This window comes from Mastigoproctus giganteus, chromosome 3, assembly GCF_048544385.1.
Source record: "Mastigoproctus giganteus isolate SK-2022 chromosome 3, ASM4854438v1, whole genome shotgun sequence".
Lineage (NCBI taxonomy): Eukaryota > Metazoa > Arthropoda > Arachnida > Uropygi > Thelyphonidae > Mastigoproctus > Mastigoproctus giganteus.
In genome coordinates this window covers 185,189,862-185,204,073 of record NC_143577.1, presented here as the reverse complement: position 1 = coordinate 185,204,073, position 14,212 = coordinate 185,189,862, and the positions used below count along the sequence as shown (strand labels likewise).

The 14,212-nt window shown below is 37.9% G+C and overlaps 1 protein-coding gene across 1 annotated transcript in view; it reads right to left on the bottom strand.

Moving 5' to 3' along the window:
- Positions 1-14,212, bottom strand: part of LOC150088463 (serine/threonine-protein kinase Genghis Khan-like) — a 905,682-nt gene that overhangs the window by 156,131 nt on the left and 735,339 nt on the right. The window contains exons 36-37 of the mRNA XM_090370169.1: positions 10,724-10,887; positions 1,262-1,427 (exon numbers count right to left, since the gene is read on the bottom strand). Coding sequence (XP_090226295.1) covers positions 1,262-1,427; positions 10,724-10,887 — 330 coding nt within the window. The remainder of the gene's footprint in view (positions 1-1,261; positions 1,428-10,723; positions 10,888-14,212) is intronic.

The window sequence follows — 14,212 nt, the reverse complement described above, 5'->3', positions numbered from 1 at the left end:
TTGGCTAAGCTTGCAGTTTGTGTTCTTCCTAGCATTAATTATAAATCTGTGAAATTCCACAATTTGGTTTTCATATTGTTCTCGCAGCTTCCGGACTAACTTTCTTTGTATCCTCATAGTTAAGCTGCTTTGCTGCATAAATATATAACACCAACTTGTTGTGCCACCAGAATCATTGGTTGGGACAAAAAATATATATATATTATTATTTTTGTTGACACAGATATACCACAGTTCCTCTGCACTATTATCTAGTTATTCAGTTCTTTCTCAAGTCCTGCTCATTTTGTTGTCAGCCAACAAAGGTTATGCTTATTTTTGATTGCCATACTGAGTTTATCCTCTTTTTCTGCCAATCCTGGATCATCTTCTCTATTGGTGGGAGTGGGGCAAATGACTTTCTGCATCTTTGTTTCCATGTCCCTTTGTGTACCTAATGACTTGTAATTTGTAGCCAGTTGTGAAAGCAAGCCTTTTCTTTGTTGATGCCCTTGTAGTAAGGTATTGGTAAAGTGAAATTTATGGATAAAGTGAAAAAGTGTGTGCATGCACAGTGGCTACAGTCATTACAACTACACCATAAAAATATTCATTATGGTACCTTAACAGATCCAGCAAAGTTTTTCCCCCAAAGGTCAAATTTCCAAAGGTATATTGTTAAAAACTCTAAAATCACTGGCAAGACAAGACATAACGTGCATTTTTATGACACTCATGACTATCACCCTTATAAGATGTAGGGTGATTATTTGAGACAGATTTCTGGGGGAAGAAGAAGAAGAAGAAGAAGAAGAAAAAAAAAAGGTGTTCTTATATGGTGGAAAATATGGTAATTAAGAAAGAAGCAAAGAAAAAATTAACATAACTGAGAAAATAAGTATCAACTATAAAAAAGTAATTAAAGTTTAACTAATGCTATAACAATGCATGCTATGTCCATGTGATTTAGCAGCACATTCAAAATAGGCAATTAATCACTATTTTTAATATATGCAATTTTAAACATGAATGGAAGTTTAGCTGTTTAGTTTACATGGGAGGAGAGGAGAGTACTCCCCAAAATACACCATTGTACTACTGTCATTTTAACAGACTTACACATTATATAAAATATGGTAAATTATGCATATTTTGTATAGTTCTATTTATTCATTTTAACAAAATTTCTCTTATCCAGCACTCTGTCCTGCTTAAGTCAGTTAACTGAGACTATTCTCTCTCTCTCTCTCTCACACAAACACACACACAGAAAAATACATACATATTGCAGGAGTTTCTTCCCACAAGGCATACAGCTGAAAAGTTGAAGGAAAGCCTATATATAACCTGTCTCCTGTTATATAGAGACATTGACTTGGGCCAGGAAGAAATATTTCTCGCCTCTTTTGATGCCGAGTTTTAGTGCGATTGATGTCATACAATACTACCTGTAGATGAAATAATTAAAAAACACAATATAATAATAATAATAATAATAATAATTATTATTATTATTATATCTCTGGGTTGCAAGACACAGATATATAATAGGAAATTACAGATGAGTACAAGGAAATATACAAAGAATAATAAAACCAGGAAAGCGCACAGGATTTAACATATAAATGCCATAGCTATAATATTCACAGAGCCAATTAAAGTTCAAACAATATTATAATAAAATTATTATGTATGAATGTCTATTAAAATAGACATTCATGAATAATTCAAAATAGCAACATTTACTGTTTTTCACTGTACAAAGCAATTTAATAATTAATAGAAATTTATTTAACCAGAATTTAGTTTATCGGAGGGGGGAAGATAGATACCTATGTATTTATGTGTGTAAATATGTGTGTATCTAAATACATACATATTCACACAAAACCAATAAATACATCAGACAAATATTAAAGATTACCTGTAGCAAAGATCGTACAGGTTTTAAATAAAGATCTGAATGATTTGAAATTGTAATAAAATAAAAACTAGACAAGCTAACTAAGAAAAGAGTCTACTGATAGGACATCAACTTTTTTAAAAAGTTTTATTTATATAATCATCAGTACACATTGATGTGTGCATCCTTGAATGTATGCAAGACAATATTGTTAGAGCATTGGTGATGCTGGTTCATAGTTCTTTGATATGCAAAACTTGTATCTAGTATACAAAAAATCTATAATGAACCTCCCCCACCCACAAAAACAATTTCAAAGGTGATGACCATATAGTCAAGCAATAGGATCACCTTAGCCAATCTTTCAATGTGGGAAAAGTCTATGAAGGACTTTGTGAATTAACATAATCCAGTGCTGTGGTGGTGGCACCTCTGCAGCCAGGTGGGCAGGAGTAGCAGTGCGTAGCACATGCTTCTTGATTAGACTGGGGGTCGAGCCCGTGAGCCACCAAATACGGAGGATGCGGAAAGGTCAGGGAATGACCGCATATCCCCGGAGCAATATGGCCTTAGTTGCTAATGCTCCTAAAAACCAAATAACAACAACAGCAGTGGTGGTAGTGCTCTGTCCTGCTGAATGATGCGTGGTTGCATTTCCTGTTAAAAAAAAAAAGGTAAAGTGCAGCCATTATCAACCCACTGCAGGATGGAAGCCTCTTCAACAATTCATGATGAGGGAACTGGACCATAATCTGCCACGCTGGTCCAGTGCAGGTTGGCAGATTGACCGTATTCAGCAGCCAGGGGCTTGAACCCCGGTCTACTCAAAGAGCGTGTGCTACTGCACTCCTGCTCATGACTACTTGGCTACGGAGGTCTTCCGCATTTCCTGTTATCTATGTACAAACAAAATCTTCCAGCCTTATAGAAATAGGCAGTGGGCAGAAAGGCATTTTAGTGAAGAACAAGGGGCCAAAGGCATAGTTGTGCATCAGGCCACACCAGATGTTAAGTTCTAAGGTTCATTGAAGTTTGAAGACCACAGGTGGATTTTCTGACAGGTCATGCCACGTTTTTTTTTTATGAAAGCCTATAATACTGTGCATGAGCTGAAGGATTATATTTCAATAATTTTAGTAATTTTAATTTAATTTTTAAGGGGAAAATAATTAAAGGTAATTCACTAGTGCTTATTTTGATAAATTTTTTATTTAAATCATTATTTTGTTTATTTAAATTATGGTTTCAAATGGAAAAGGTATGCATATGTCACAGGATATCATTACTAACTCTGAAATTGTCACTGATAATTCATCTTGAGTTACAGCCTACATCCTTGTACTCACAATCACATATATGCAGAACTTTCTCTAGCTGATGGGGGATTCTTTTTGATGTGCTAGATGCAAGGAGTGCGATAACTTAAATTAAAACTCAGTTTATTGTTAGGTGAATTGAGTCGCATATAACGAGTTGATATCCTAGAGCAAATTTAAACTGCAGGCTCAACAGAGACCCAGTTGTCTTATTCTAGTTTTTCTAAGTGCAGACCCAGGATGCCCAAGTGATACTCTCCCATGTGTAGTGCCAGAATTGAATCTTTCAGTGCAGAATGCTCAGTTAAACAGGAGGATTCAATTTATAAGGGAAACAGGAAACCAGAAATATGTATGTCTGCTCGATGTGAAAATAGATGATGGGACTAATCAGTTATCCGGTTTTAAGGTTAATTCCATTTTTACAAGACAAATTTCTTCCTACTAGGGCAGGGCAGGCCATGCTGGGAAAAATCACCCCCCCCCATAATCCTTGCAGCACAGTCCCTCAAATATCTAGAGTTAATTCACAGGGCACAAGGCTTTTATCCTTTCATCATCATCATCAGCCATTTTCAATCCACTGCAGGATGAAGTCCTCTCCAGCAACTTTCCAGTTCCTTCTGTTTTGAGCACTGGCCATCCATTTACTACTCAAAAACTCATGAATTTCATCTATCCATCTCCGCCTTTGTCTTCCAGGTTTTCTTCTAGCTCCTCTTGGGTACCATTCTGTTATTTTCTTAGTCCATCTGTCATCATGTCTTCGAGCTATGTGTCCTGCCCAAGACCATTTTAGTTCTTTAGTTTTGATAAGAATGTCCTTTACTTGAGTTTGCTGCCTAATCCATGTGTTTCTCTTCTTATCTAACAGTCTGATTCCCAATATAATTCGTTCCATTCTTCGCTGTGTAGTTCTTAGCTTCTCTTCCATTCTTTTGGTGAGTGCCCAAGTTTCACTTCCATAAGTCATGGTGGGGAGTATACATTGATTCATTATTTTACGTTTCAGACAAACTGGGATATTGCTCTTCAGTATGTGACTATATTTCCTGAATGCTATCCATCCAAAATTTATTCTTCTCTTGACTTCCAGCCATTTATCATTATTACAGCTAATAACTTGTCCCAGATAAGTATATGACTCCACCTTTTCAATTACTGCTCCTTCAATCATTATTTTCCTTTCCGTGGAATACTTGTTCATCATTACTTTTGTTTTAACCATATTCATCTTTAGTCCAAAATCCTTACTAACTGTGCATAACTGATTAAGATTTTCCTCTAATTCTTTGGGATCGTGGCTTATGGCCACAATGTCATCTGCAAATCGTAAATGGTTTAGGTACTCTCCGTTCACATTGACTCCTTTCTGCGACCAGTCTAATCTTCTGAAAGCTTCCTCAAGGGCAGCAGTAAACAGCTTCGGAGATATTGTGTCTCCTTGTCGAACTCCTTTCTCGATTTTAAATTTGCTACTGTCTTTGTCTAGTCTAATAAAGGATGTAGCACTCTCATATATTTTCTTCAAAATCATAATATATAGGGTATCTATGCCTTGTCTTTCCAGTGCCCGGAACATTGCCTTATGCTGTATGGAGTCAAATGCCTTTTCATAATCCATAAACGCCAGGCATAATGGTGTTTTATATTCATTTGCTTTCTCCATTAGCTGTGATATTACGTGAAGGTGATCCATAGTTGAGAATCCTGTCCTAAAGCCAGCTTGCTCTTTCGGTTGATTCTCATCAAGTATTCTTTCTAATCTGTTAGTAATGACCCTTGTGAACAACTTGTAGATATGGGATAACAAGCTAATTGGTCTATAATTTCCAATTTCTGATTTATCTCCTTTCTTATGCAGCAAAACTATGATTGCATTATTCCACTGCTTAGGCATCACACCTTTTCTAATGCACTTTGTGAAGAGCCTTGCCAGTTTTAGTGTTATGTCTCTTCCTCCCAATTTTAACAACTCTACAGTAACTTCATCTTCCCCTGGGGCTTTCCGATTCTTCATTTTCTTCAATGCATGTTCTACCTCATCAGGAAGAATATCGGGTATGTCGTATGTGTTGCTACTTTGCAATCCATCTTCCCCACTGCTGGTATCATTCCCTCGCTCCTTGTATAATTCTCTATAGTAGTCTTCTGCTATTTGAATTATGCCTTCTCTGCTGTTTATAAGTACACCATCGCTATTCTTCAGTTTCAGTATCATTTGTCTTTCTGTATTACTGCTCATGGCTGCTGATTTAAATCCTTTGTTTTCCCTTAATGCTTATTCTACTTTTCTTGTGTTAAATCTTCTTATGTCCTCTCTGAGTCTCTTTCTAATGGCTTTGCATAACTCAGTATACTCAATTTTCTCCCTGTCAGTGTTTTTCTTGCTCTTCATTTGTTGTCTTTGGTTCATCATGACAAGTGTTTCTTGACTAATTTTTTCTTCTTTGGATTTCTGTTTCCCTATAGGTTTCTTGGGCTTTATCACTTTCAGAAAGTTGTAATATTCCTCGTCGATATCTTGGTCCTGAGCAGTCTGCAGAAGCTCAAACTTGTTCTTAAGTTCCAGTACATACTGTTTTTTCTCCTCCTCTGTTATTTCAAAGACCTTTGTATTATTTACTCGAGTCAGTTTTTTCCTTTCCTTTCCTACATCTATATCAAGTGTACATCTTACCATTCTGTGATCACTTCCAACATTTACCTTATTCAGGACGGTAACATCATTCACAATATATCTTCTGTTAGTGAGGATGAAGTCGATTTCATTAGTTGTTAATCCATTTGGACTCTTCCATGTCCACTTTCTGTTCACCCTTTTCTTGAAAAAAGTGTTCATTACTGACAGTCCTTGAGATTCTGCAAATTCCACAAGTCTTTCAGCTCTTTTATTTCTTTCACCAATTCCAAAATTTCCTATAGTTCCTCTTTCTGCGCTGTTTTGCCTTTTTCCAACCTTAGCATTGAAGTCCCCCATAATAATAGTGTAGTGGGTTTTCTGCTCATCTAGAAGACTCTCAATTTCAGTGTACATTTCTTCAACCTCTTCATCATTATGGCTCGATGTTGGTGCATAAATCATTATAATCTTTAGCTTGTACCTCTTAGAAATCTTGAATATTAGTCTTGACACCCTTGGTGATGTACTTTTGAATTCCAAAATGTTGTTTTTAAAATCTTTATGGACCAGAAACCCAACTCCACCTTCACTCCTTTCACTGTTTCCATTGGTGTACAGCAGATTTCCACTTGATAAACTTATAAGTGATTCATTTCTTCTTCTTGTTTCAGCCAAACCGATGATATTCCAATTCACATTTTCTAATTCCTTTTCCAGCTCTAATATCCTGTCTTCACCGATGAGTGATCGTACGTTATAACAGGCCAAGTTCAATTTCCGTGCATGGCAGCCTGGTCGTACCCAGAGATTCTTAGCACCCTCTGCTTCCACTCTGATCCTCTCGCTGCCGTAAGAGGGAGAGTGAAAGCTGCTGGGGACTGAGGGCCATTTGTATTGTTGTGCTTTCATTGCTGGAGGATTTGGTCTTTTACTCTTCCCGCTGACCAGGCGTCTTGAAGAGAACCACTCTACATGTTCGTTGCCACCTAAGTGACGTAACAGGGCTTACCATCGAGGTGTGCATGAGTGGATTTTAGGGAGGCAGGCCAACCGGACTTCTCCTAAATCTTCTGTAATAGAGAGATATTGGATCCATCAGTGTTTTAGGCTGAGTGTCTGATAACACACAGGATACCTGTTCCCCTCTAAGCCCCATTTTCTCCTTTATTCCCTCCTATCATGTTTGAGAAAAATTGCAGGCACAAGAACATAACATTTTGTCCTTTCTAATGACATTTTTCCAGCATAACCTTATATTTCTTGACAAGTCATCAGTTCATTAATGTTTTAATCATTGATACCCAAATGGATCACTGTGCACCCTTTATTATTATTATTAGCCAAAAGGTGCAAGGAAGCCTGAGGCTTATGCTGCATTGGCCAAAAAAAAAAAAAATTCTGAGTTACCCAGAGAGAGAAGTAGAACGGAATCACCAAGAAAGAGAAGAATGATATCCAACCCAGGGTCTTGAGCTGGATATCATCCATGTGGGTATCAATGATTAAAACATTAATGAACTGATGACTTGTCAAGAAATATAAGGTTATGCTGGAAAAATGTCATTAGAAAGGACAAAATGTTATGTTCTTGTGCCTGCAATTTTTCTCAAACATGATAGGAGGGAATAAAGAATAAAAGCCTTGTGGATTAACTCTAGATATTCGAGGGACTGTGCAGCAAGGATTATTGGGGGGGGGGGATTTTTCCCAGCATGGCCTGCCCTAATCAGAAGAAATTTGTCTTGTAAAGATGGAATTCATTTGACCAGAGAAGGTGCAAAAATTTTTGCAAGTGTCATTGAGGAAGCCCTAAAGGTTCAGGGAAACTACAAATTTGTGGGGTGGGGAGCCATTGGAATGATGCAGATTAGTGACATAGGCCAAAATCACACTTGCACCTTCCCTGTGCATACTTGTGTCTAACCCGTATATACAAACTGTGAGTGAGTGAGTGAGTGAGTGAGTGAGTGAGTGAGTGAGTGAGTGTGAGTGAGTGTGAGTGAGTGAGTGAGTGAGTGAGTGAGTGAGTGAGTGAGTGAGTGAGTGAGTGAGTGAGTGTGAGTGAGTGAGTGAGTGAGTGAAACAGATAAGACCATTGCTTGATCAAACTGGAAAAGTCATAGAAATTCCAGCAGGAGAAGAGTTGAATAGGTACTTTACATAGCCCTTTACAGTTGAAACATCATTAAAACAACAAGGAATTGACAAGGAGTCAGACTGATATAAATTAAGTGATATATCAATCTCAGAGAAGAGTACATGGGTTGGCTGGTTACTTATTTAGTGTTTAATGGGGCATTGGCAACAAAGGCTGTAATGCACCAAGTCAAGATAAAGAAAACATATCAAAAAATATATTTGGTAACCTCTAAACAGGTTACCACATCAAAAGAAGGAAACATATATCAAAAATATAAAAGGATAAATTCAATATGTATAATTTAACACATTGTGAAAAGTTAAAAATGTCAGACATATTGTCTCTGTCATCTAAAATCTGGCTGAGTGAAAGAAAGAAAAAAAAAATAATAAAAGCCATTAATCATAAATTTTGCAAAATCATAAAAATATGACATTCTATAAAAATATGAATAATAGTTAAAACAGTTTCACAGTTTACCCACATAGGTGCATCATCCACCCTCAGCAGAAAAGGGTGTGTCAGATGACTGCAACCTATGCAGAGCTGAGCAAGAACAACTTCCTCTCTTCAGACTGGACTGCCATTGCATGATTACAGACTTGATCTGCTTTATTTGCAGCCTGTCTGTGCAAAGAATCTTGCCACTGGAAGTATAGTTTATTATGTATTGTTTGCCTGTACTCTGCATAAGGGAGTGACAGGCAACACTTATTTAAGGGGACTGCTGATTTTGCAGCATTATCAGGTGATACCACTGCAAAATCCATGTGAACATCATCTCCCCTGATCCCAATGTGGCATGGGATCCAGCAGAAGCAGATGTCAAATTGAAGTTTGAAAAGGAAATAAAGAGATGCTGAATCTGGGGAAGGACTGAATGAGGATTATACCTCACTGTTGATAAAGCCTATTCATAAACAATCTTTATCATCACTGTCAATAAACACCAATTCATGAAGTGTGCTTCATGATATATATTTTATCATTGCTAACTTTTATGTGATCCAAGGCTAGTTCTATTGCAAGCAGCTCAGTGATATATATGCTACTTTTTTGTGGTAGCTGGATGAATATTATTTTATGTGGAAGGACAGCAGTTGAACCCCCATATGATTCTGACTTATTGCAACCTGTTTATATTGGCAGAAAGTCAGAATATTTCATTCAATATGCTGCAAAGAGTTGCTGGTAGACAGCTGGTGGTATAACAGCCTTCTCCCAGATATTGAGGGAGAAGTCACAAGTTGAAAGATGGGTATGCCAGGGTAGAAGGAATTGTCTTGGTGACTGGGCAATATTATCTACCATCATGTTTTGCTCACTTAACAGCCCTTGGATTAGAATACCAAATGGATGGTTGCTTGGCAGCCTGATGGTGTGTTGTAGAGATTTTCCCCATTGTGGCTGAAAAATTGATGTCCATGTGGAGTGATCAGGCAGGGACTTTAAATTAAAAGCATACTGCAAAGACACCTGCTTATGTTGAAGAGAAATGGTGCATTTGCTTCATCGTAGAGACTTTGGGCAGAAGATGTATGGAATGTGCCAGTGACAGAGATGATGGACCCAGTGATAGACTGGATCTAACCATCAAAGAGCACTATCTCTAGCAGAAGCATATAACTGGGAACCATAATCAGGTTTAGGACAGACAAGAGCCCAGTAGAGCCAGAGTAGGATACAGAAATCTACAGCACATGAAGTTGATGAAAGGGTATGAAGGATATTAAGCCCTGTGGCACAACCTGTCAGATGAGGACTACGTTGTAGAAATATCAGCTTCTTGTCAAAAATAAGTCCTAGAAAGTTGACTTCTGCTACCACTGGGATGGTGTCTTGCCTAAGCCTTAATTCTGAGTCAGTATGAAGGTTACAATTGCAACAAAAGTGTATACAGTCTTGTGTGACAAAAATGTGAACCCATTAGCCAATGATTAAGATGTAAGGCGATTAGCTGCTTTTTTTCAGTTGTCTTTCAATGACCCTCATATTGCACGAATGAAAAATATCGTAAAATCATCAATGTAGAGGGTATTATTTACCGCTGGTGTAAGTTGTTCTGTGATAGAGCATGACAGGAATCCCTCCTCTTAGCAAAACACTTGAGAGAGTGTGGATTTTAAATGAACTTGAAATCAGTGATTAGAAAGAAAATTTTTAATAAAAACAGGAAGTTACCACCAAGAAGAATCTCCAAAGTTATGGAGATCGTTCAATATGCCACATTGCCAAGTTGTGTTGTACACTTTTTCGATATCAAAGAAAACTGCTACCTGATACTCAGATTTAAATACATTATATAAAAAATATACTGTAATACTGTTAAAAGTTTAATTTATTTTTGTTCCACTGCCATGAAACATAATAAAGCTTAAAAAAGCATGGAAGTAAATTTGCTTACAACAAAAATGCTTGCTTAATAGTTCATGCCTTTTAAGTCATTGTGCATTCAAATGAAAAAAAGTAAGTAAATTTTATTTTTGGATATAAAGCTGTTACTGTATAACATGGGCATTAAAATTGTTCCCTAAAATTCATGTTGTATCAAGGGTGCACTATAAGCAGCTACTGTTTTAATATAAATAATCATTTTCAATCTTTATTAAATGTTTCAATATTTTTTCTCTACTGGACAAACAAACAAAATTTAAATTCAAAATTATTTATTTAAAATTTATTTAAATAATTTTTTTTATTTATTTAAAATTTTTCAAAATTTATAATTTATTTTCATATATATAAAATTAAAAAAAAATCACCTGACGTTTCACAGCAACACAAAATGCATATGTTGAAATGGGACCTTGCTGACAACATACAGAACTAAAAGCAGTACATCCCTTTGTTTCAGTCACCTTGATCCAGTCAACATCATGTCCATCAAGAGCTCCAATAGGTATCAATCTGATATGCCGCTGCTTGCCTACAAAGAATGAAAATGTATCATGGATTTAAAATCTAAAAATAACATAAAAAAACTTACCATTTGGTAAAATGCATTAAAGATTCCACCTGAAATTTTTATAATATATACATTATATTAAAATGAAGCAAAATCAAATAAATCACAATTTAATAACTATAAAAACCAATTGTGAGACAGGGCTGTGGTTTATCCTCTATGTTATTTAATATATATACAAACAATAAAATCCTACAGAAGTGGAAATTAACAGTGAAGAGCAGAAAGTAATTAACAAGAAACACAGACTTCAACCTATGCTATTCTATACTATGCATATAACTAAATATTAATGGCTAAATCAGAAATTGAACTAAATCAGAATAGAAAATACAGTAAACCCCTGCTATTCACAGGGGTTACATTCCTGAGAAATGCCGCAAATACTGAAAACGCGAATACTGAGTTATGGCTCCCATAGTAATAAAGGGATTCTGTTCCAAAGTATGAAATAGATAAGAAAAACTAGTCTAAAATTTTGTCTATGTATGTATTATATGTACCTTCGTAATATGACTATGTACATAGACAGCACATAGTGAAATGCAAGCATATGGCATCGAAATGAAAATAAGAAACAATTTAATATTAAATGTAATATTTAATATTTATTAGAAATTTCAAACAAATCTTTCAATCCAGCGCCTTTGTGCAATAGCTAAAAAACTTATCCCGCCAGTGTTTTCATCAGTTTCTCTAAAGTGTTGATAAAGGAGTTTTGCATTTTCACGAATGATGAGTGAACTTAATGGAATTTTATTTTGAGTTCGGTCTTCTATCCACAGATTTAAAGTTTTTTCCATATTTTCTAATTTAACTTCACGAGTTACAGAGCAAATTTTTGAAGCAATTAGCGAGTTTTCACGGACACTATGGCGGATTTTTTCTTCCGATTTCTTGATTGATCGTACCGTTGAATCATTGATTTTATAATGTTTTGCCGCTGAGGAGACACTTACACCATTAGAAATTTTATATAATAACTCAATTTTATTCGCTAATGTCATCACCTTCTTTGATCTTTCCACATTTCCCTCGTTATTCGTAGCCATATTTTTGTACGGGTTAGAAAGAACTTGTCCACAATAAAGTCACTTTCTTCCATTAACACACTTGAAAAAATCTGTTTTACATTGAAAAACGGTAGATTTATCACTTTTGGTAAGCATATCAATTTATAAATTGATAAATTTATTCAATTTATAAGCATATAAATTAAAAGCAAATGACGAAACCTTCCATGACAAGCGCATAACACGTACTGAACAAGGATTAGAGAGAAACATCCATGCTTGCGATTTTGTCACCCCTCTCCCCCACCCACTAAGCGCTGTTTTGACCGTGAAAGATAATTTTAGCCACGCCCATGTTTTTTTATGGCGGAAAATGTTCACGGCGCTTTAAAATTCACATTTTTTTAGGTTTCATTTTATATTAAATCAGCGACCGCGAATACAGATACCGCGAATAGCGGGGGGTTACTGTATCTGAATATGAACGGGCAACAACTTGAAGACTACTTAGCAAATAGTCCGTACACAGTCCTCAAACGGCCAAACAATCTGGTAACGTTCTCTAGTTCGATGGGGGAGGCCACAATCGATGTCTCTCTGGCTACCAGATCCCTCGCTGGCAACCTAACATCGTGGATTGTCCAAGAAAGCTGGACCACGTCGGACCACAGGGCCATCACGTTTGAGCTCCAGCGCTCCCTTAGTCGACACCAAGCAGTGAGGCAGGCACAGCCAAGATATGCCATAGAGAAGGCAGATTGGCCACTCTTCCAAGCCACACTGACCACAGCAGCCCAATCGCTGAACATCATTGGACTCAGCCCGGATCAGCACCAGATGACGGTCGCTGGTCTCATCACTGAAGCTGCCAACACCTCTATTAAAAAGAAAAACCCAACCCCGAGGGCTGTACCCTGGTGGTCTCCAGAGCTACAGAGGCTTAGGCAGGAGGTGCACAAGAGAAGGAAACTCTTCCAGCGGGCAAGGCGCTCCCAGCCAGCAGCAGAAGTGGAGGCACTAAGACAGAACTTCCGAGATGCAAGGAACCTGTACACGGCAACCATACGCCAGTGTGAGATGCGCAGTTGGGAACACCTTGTTTCTACCACTGGAAATGATAACCCCTGGGGTGTGGTATACAGAGTAACCACAAACAAACTCCCCAGGGGTGAGACCATACCAGCGACGAAGACACGGCAGGGTACTTATACCCGGACCTGGCAGGAAACAATTATTAATATCATGGATACCATGTTTCAAGACCATCTTACCCCCTCTACCCCAGAGCAGATAACCCTCTGTGCAGACAATGAAACCTACTGCACGACTGCAACAGAAGACCCTTTCACCAAACTTGAACTGGAAACAGCTGCCATGAGGATTAGAAACAAGAAGTCTCCTGGTTCTGATCTTTTGGAGCCAGAGATTGTCAAGAAAGCTGTCGAAACCATTCCAGAGGTGCTTCTTAACCTATACAACCACTGCCTCAAAGAAGGCCTGTTCCCCCAGGCCTGGAAAACTGCAAACTTGTGCCTCATTCCCAAAAGTCCCAACAAACAACTGGACCTTCCGGGGTCATACAGACCCATAGCACTGTTATCAGTCCTGAGCAAGCTGTTGTTGTTGTTTGGTTTTTAGGAGCATTAGCAACTAAGGCCATATTGCTCCGGAATATGCGGTGGTCAATCCCTGACCTCTCCACATCCTCCGTATTTGGTGGTGATGGGCTCGAACCCCGGTCTAATCAAGAAGTGTATGCTACGCACTGCTGCTGCTCCTTCCCACCTGGCTATGGAGGCGCCTCCTGAGCAAGCTCTTTGAGCACTTATTAAGAAACAGAATAGGGATTCACTACACAGCCGGCCTGCAGTCACCCCGACAATATGGATTTAGGAAGGGATGCTCAACCTTGGATGTCCTGGAAAATATTACTAATGCTGCAACTACCTCAGATCAGAAATACTTTCTGGTCATAGCAATAGATTTTGCTGGGGCTTTTGACACTTTATGGTGGCCAAGCATCCTGGCCCGTCTCCAGAAGGCCAACCTACCATCAAATCTGTATCAATTCATCAAATCCTACCTGTCGAATAGGTTCGTGACAGTCAGAGCACCATACTGTTCAGTAACAAGAGAAGTATTCAGAGGATGCCCACAGGGCTCAATCCTGGGTCCACTCCTATGGAACTTGGTTCTAGACGGCTTTTTGAACCTGAACGCGGCGACGTCGTTCCCCTAGCCTATGCGGTTGATGTGGTTCTGATGCTGCCTGG